Source organism: Salmo salar, chromosome ssa05, assembly GCF_905237065.1.
Source record: "Salmo salar chromosome ssa05, Ssal_v3.1, whole genome shotgun sequence".
NCBI classification, from domain to species: domain Eukaryota; kingdom Metazoa; phylum Chordata; class Actinopteri; order Salmoniformes; family Salmonidae; genus Salmo; species Salmo salar.
The window spans coordinates 56,287,815-56,293,675 of record NC_059446.1 but is presented as its reverse complement, the minus strand read 5'-3'; the positions used below and the strand labels follow the sequence as shown (position 1 = coordinate 56,293,675).

At 41.6% G+C, this 5,861-nt stretch overlaps 1 protein-coding gene across 1 annotated transcript; it reads left to right on the top strand.

The window, feature by feature from the left end:
* Positions 1 to 1,332: 1,332 nt before the first annotated feature.
* LOC123743040 (myeloid cell surface antigen CD33-like) lies at positions 1,333 to 5,634 on the top strand. Its single transcript, XM_045717730.1, has 3 exons — positions 1,333 to 1,752; positions 2,007 to 2,327; positions 5,603 to 5,634. The coding sequence occupies exons 1-3, from the start codon at positions 1,341 to 1,343 to the stop codon at positions 5,632 to 5,634; spliced, it is 765 nt and encodes a 254-aa protein (XP_045573686.1). The 5' UTR covers positions 1,333 to 1,340.
* Positions 5,635 to 5,861: the final 227 nt, after the last annotated feature.

The window sequence follows — 5,861 nt, the reverse complement described above, 5'->3', positions numbered from 1 at the left end:
GTTTCTCATGTTGTTAGAGTCCTTTAGGTGCCTTTTGCCAAACTCCAAGTGAGCTGTCATGTGCCTGCCTTTTACTGAGGCACACGTCTGGCCACTCTACCATAAAGATCTGATTGGTGGAGTGCTGCAGAGATGGTTGTCCCTCTGGAAGGTTCTCCCATCTCCACAGAGGAACTCTGGAGCTCTGTCACAGTGACCATCGGGTTCTTGATCACCTCCCTGACCAAGGCCCTTCTCCCCCGATTTGACAGGGCGACCAGCTCTAGGAAGAGTCTCAGTGGGTCCAAACTTCTTTCATTTTCTTCTTCCATTTTTCTTCCAGTTCACAGTCAACAGGAAGAGAGAGCACAGAGAGAGAGGTAATGTGCTGATTCAGTCTTATTCTTTGCATGGCAAAAATAAATACATCTTTTTTAAAGTGCTTGGAAAAAATTTGAATGATTTAACAGAACTAGTAACTCCTTAGTCCTTGGTAGAAACAATTGTTACTTTGATTGTTACAATGACTCACCATGTGACTTATGTAAAAAGTATGTAATTACTCCATTACCATGTAGTTTCTAAATAAATTCCAGACAACTAGGGTAAAATAAAGCTTTCCTAGGAATTTGATATCTACTCTCCATGCATTAAATTACAGTTGAAAAAAGGTGCTAAGAAGGTTGTAACAATCATAAACGTGTCATGGAAACTTAATGTCAGATGTTAGGAATGCCAATGTTTTCTCCTTACACAGCTGGCAATGGGATGAATTGTTATGGTCATAGTAAAGAACGAGAAGGCCCGCACACTGTTGAAGATCCCAATTCACCGCTTTATTGAAAATGTTTCGATCCGAAACGGATCATCATCAGGTCAAAACTGAGTGCTCACTTCAAAAAACATACACATTTCATCTCACATGATCATTACGCACGACGCATGGTAGCGTGGAAACAACTCAATTTTGTGCACAATCAATCATAATTAATCACAGAGGTATATATGGTCATATGTATACTCTTTCTGTGCTCCAGACCTGTGGACACAGACAAGAAGACCATAGAAAGAGGTGAAAGAGGATACACCCTGGTGTTGTGGTTGATTAATCGAGGCAGTGGAGGCAGGATGTGGGTCCTCATCTGGGCAGCTCTACTCTTCTCTCTGAGAGAGAGAGCAACATGTCAAAGTAGGGTCCCTTTTATCATTACAGTATTGTCAATATTGAAATCATTACTATTTGTATACATTTGGTAGTTGTAGTGGTAAGGCAATTAAAACCCACTTTAATCTAAATTGATTCTGTATCATCAAAATTGTTACGGACAACAAGTAGTATCCAGGTGCTTCCTGTATTACTCATGACTATTCATTTCCCTCCATCAGGACAGGCCCCTCCAGCAGCAGCTCCATCAGCTGCAAACACAAACAGCATCATCTTCAGTCCAGAAGAAATAACAGCACAGACTGGCCTATGTGCTGTTATTTCATGTACTTTCAATCACCTTGATAGCGTCAAGCCGAACGCAGCAGTATGGTACAAATACCCTGCAAATGGCAAACGTGAAAAGGATAATCATATCATTTTCCAATCCAAAAATCCCTCTGAAGCTCAGGAGGGTTATAAACATAGAGTGTCTCTACTGGGGACAGACCTGACAAAGGGGAACTGTAGTGTGATCATCAACGACATCAGAGAGAATGATGCTGGACAGTATCAATTCAGAATGATAGGAGGACCATTTACAGACCCACAGAAAATCACAGTAACAGGTACAGTATGACTATGCACACTGTGACAGGTACAATTAAATGTGTACACTGACTGTAACATACAGGTACATACCTCCAATTCACAAATGCAAAGATTCCCCTCCCCAAGTCTCCCTTTCCAAAGTCTGCTTTTTTATAAATAATGGTGGAATTTTTTGGGCATTATTTGGAGCAGTTTAACATCGGTCTGATTATGTTTCTCTGATGTCTGGTACATACAAATTCACTTCTGGGTTTGTATTTTCTGTGTTCAGCTCTGACCCAGGAGCCCTCTGTGTTGACTCCTCCTCTGACAGAGGGAGAACCAGCTACTCTGACCTGCACTGCCCCAGGGATCTGCTCTGGAACTCCTCCTAACATCACATGGACATGGAGAGGGGCAGGAGACAACATCACTGAGCTCAGAGACAACACCACTATACAAAAGAGAGAGGATCTGACCAGCGTCACAACAACCCACTTCTCAACTTTGACCTTTACCCGTTCAGCTAAGCATCACGGCACCAAGGTCACGTGTCTGGTGACCTTCAACGGCAGCGTCACCACCAAGAAGACACTGAAATTGAATGTGACACGTAAGTACTGTACATTATCTGACCTTGTGCTTCAGCAGAAATTAAGTGGGCAGAGTGAGAGAGAAGCTGCAAGTCACCCTAAAAGAATAAGAAGAAAAGTATGGATGTAAAAATATAAGTTAACATACTTTGTTAGAGAGCCAACGCTTTCCAGTCCCACCCAATATGAATGCAACAAATAGGATGTACAGTCATGGACAAAAGTTTTGAGATTGACACAAATATCCATTTCCACAAAGTTTGCTGCTTCAGTGTCTTTAGATATTTTTGTCAGATGTTACTATGGAATACTGAAGTATAATTACAAGCATTTCATAAGTGTCAAAGGCTTTTATTGACAATTACATGAAGTTGATGCAAAGAGTCAATATTTGCAGTGTTGAACCTTCTTTTTCAAGACCTCTGCAATCTGCCCTGGCATGCTGTCAATTAACTTCTGGGCCACATCCTGACTGATGGCAGCCCATTCTTGCATAATCAATGCTTGGAGTTTGTCAGAATCTGTGGGTTTTTGTTTGTCCACCCGCCTCTTGAGGATTGACCACAAGTTCTCAATGGGATTAAGGTCTGGGGAGTTTCCTGGCCATGGACCCAAAATATCGATGTTTTGTTCCCCGAGCCACTTATCACTTTTGCCGTATGGCAAGCAGGGGCGGAAATCCCCTCCTGGGAAAAGTATGATTTGTCCCCCCCAATATATCACTGAAACATAACTATGTAATTTAAATAATATTAATAATACGCAATGAAAGCAATTGTGCTGATTATAGACACTTAATAGCGCGTTTTTAAGTTTCAAAAGATTGCGACCCCCCACCCTTTGCCTCACAATGGTTTGATCCACTGCCAGTTCCTTAGTTGGCAAGGTAACAGAGGGGTCATATCTACTGTCTGAAAGGCACTCAATGAACGTAACTGACGTGAGGATAATCTAGTCAATCGCGCGCACACACACTAGCTGAATATGCAGAGCTAGCGCGCAAATATTAACTATTAAGCTAGCTAGTACCTATTCCATTTATGTGGCGTCGTCAAAGATGGAATCTTTGCTATCGTCAATTTATTCCAAGATCAGCATGCAAATGATGTAAGTTAGTGCTTCAAAGTCCCTGTGATAAGGTTAGCGATAAACTGAAGTCCAAACTGAACAGAACTACACTCTCTTCTACCATTGTCTTAAATATATTTAATGGTCTCGTTGCAAAAGCTAAATTGTCGCAAGGGAACTTTTATTTATTTATTTTATTTCACCTTTATTTAACCCGGGTAGCAAAGATTATAGCAAACACCACTGAAACGGAATTGGTGCTCGCTAGCTTTGCAAATTCAGCTATTGTTGGAAGCCAGCCAATATGAAACAAACTATTAAAATTACAAAAGGTTGCAGCATATGTCGTGTAAATGGTGAAATCATACAGCTGTTAACTCTTGTCATTTTAATCCGTTTCACATTTGCTAGCTACCTTTTAGATCGAAGCCCAAATAGAATGATAAAAGATAAGATGATAGAAGCCCATCTCCTACTGTAAATAACCTACACACTGTGTGTGTGTGTAGCCAGCCAGCCAGGTAGAAAAATGGCAGAAAAATAAAAGACGGACATCAGAGTATTTTTCAGTACACCAAAACGCAAAGTAAGAACCCTAGTAGCCTAATATCTCAAAGACTATTTGATAAAATGTTCATAAGAAAGAAATGAAATTCTAATGGAAATGTTTCACAATGATGTCATTAGGCAGAGCAGGCAACAGATGGCACACAGACAGCAGAGTTGGGGACAGATATGCAGGGACAGACTGGCAGAGACAGGGAGTCTCAGGTAAGTTTGTTGAGTCTTTGTTTGGCAACATTATGAAAGGTTCAAAAAAAAAATTGACTTGTAAAATAGGAACATAATTGGAAAATGCCATGGATACCCCCACTCTCAACTTAAACTGGTAACTGAACTAAGATTTTTTAAAGGCAACGGTATTGCTGTTGTGATTAGTTGTGTAGTTTTGGGTACCGGTAGTTAGGAGTACGGCAAACAACTTATTTCTTTGGTTCCTCAATATACATTTACCATATTACAATGTAGGCTATGTGTTACAGCACTACTTTTGGTGTCCCCCTCAGGAATTGCTCTTGAGAAAATGTCATGTAATTGTCCCCTCCAAAGTTGATATCAGATTTTCGCCCCTTATGGCAAGGTGCTCCATCATACTGGAAAAGGCATTGTTCGTCACCAAACTGTTCCTGGATGGTTGGGAGAAGTTGCTCTCGGAGGATGTGTTGGTACCATTCTTTATTCATGGCTGTGTTCTTAGGCAAAATTGTGAGTGAGCCCACTCCCTTGGCTGAGAAGCAACCCCACACATGAATGGTCTCAGGATGCTTTACTGTTGGCATGACACAGGACTGATGGTAGCGCTCGCCTTGTCTTCTACGGACAAGCTTTTTCCGGATGCCCCAAACAATCGGAAAGGGGATTCATCAGAGAAAATGACTTTACCCCAGTCCTCAGCAGTCCAATCCCTGTACCTTTTGCAGAATATCAGTCTGTCCCTGATGTTTTTCCTGGAGAGAAGAGGTTTCTTTTCTGCCCTTCTTGACACCAGGCCATCCTCCAAAAGTTTTCACCTCACTGTGCGTGCAGATGCACTCACACCTGCCTGCTGCCATTCCTGAGCAAGCTCTCTACTGGTGGTACCCCAATCCCACAGCTGAATCAACTTTAGGAGATGGTCCTGGCGCTTGCTGGACTTTCTTGGGTGCCCTGAAGCTTTCTTCACAACAATTGAACCGCTCTCCTTGAGGTTCTTGATGATCCGATAAATGGTTGATTTAGGTGCAATCTTACTGGCAGCAATATCCTTGCCTGTGAAGCCCTTTTTCTGCAAACCAATGATGATGGCACGTGTTTCCTTGCAGATAACCATGGCTGACAGAGGAAGAACAATGATACCAAGTACCAGCCTCCTTTTGAAGCTTCCAGTCTGTTATTCAAACTCAATCAGCATGACAGAGTGATCTCCAGCCTTGTCCTTGTCAACACTTACACCTGTGTTAACGAGAGAATCACTGACATGATGTCAGCTGGTCCTTTTGTGGCAGGGCTGAAATGCAGTGGAAATTTTGGGGGGGATTCAGTTCATTTGCATGGCAAAGAGGGACTTTGCAATGAATTTCAATTCATCTTATCACTCTTCATAACATTCTGGAGTAAATGCAAATTGCCATCAAACAAACTGAGGCAGCAGACTTTGTGAAAATTAATATTTGTGTCATTCTCAAAGGTTTTGGCCATGACTGTACATGCTTTGATTGAGAAAATATGCTTTTTTCTTCAGAGGATTCTTAGTATTCTGAGCCACTTCTTAAATCATACATGGGTTATTCTCTTTATAGAGGAAGTATCTAAAGACATCTTGGCTATGCTGTCGGACCCACCACTGATCACTGCATTTGTGATTGGTGCAGCCTTCTCAACCACCATATGTTGTATCTTCCTGTGTTTGACAAGAAAATATAAAAAGTGCATGCATTCTATTACTG

Excerpts from the sequence above, each read along its gene's own strand:
- LOC123743040 (XM_045717730.1), top strand. The coding sequence starts at position 1,341 with ATGACTATTCATTTCCCTCCATCAGGACAGGCCCCTCCAGCAGCAGCT. Across the intron at positions 1,753-2,006 it reads ACAGAAAATCACAGTAACAG|CTCTGACCCAGGAGCCCTCT; the intron begins GTACAGTATGAC and ends TTCTGTGTTCAG. Across the intron at positions 2,328-5,602 it reads ACTGAAATTGAATGTGACAC|GTTTTGGCCATGACTGTACA; the intron begins GTAAGTACTGTA and ends TCATTCTCAAAG.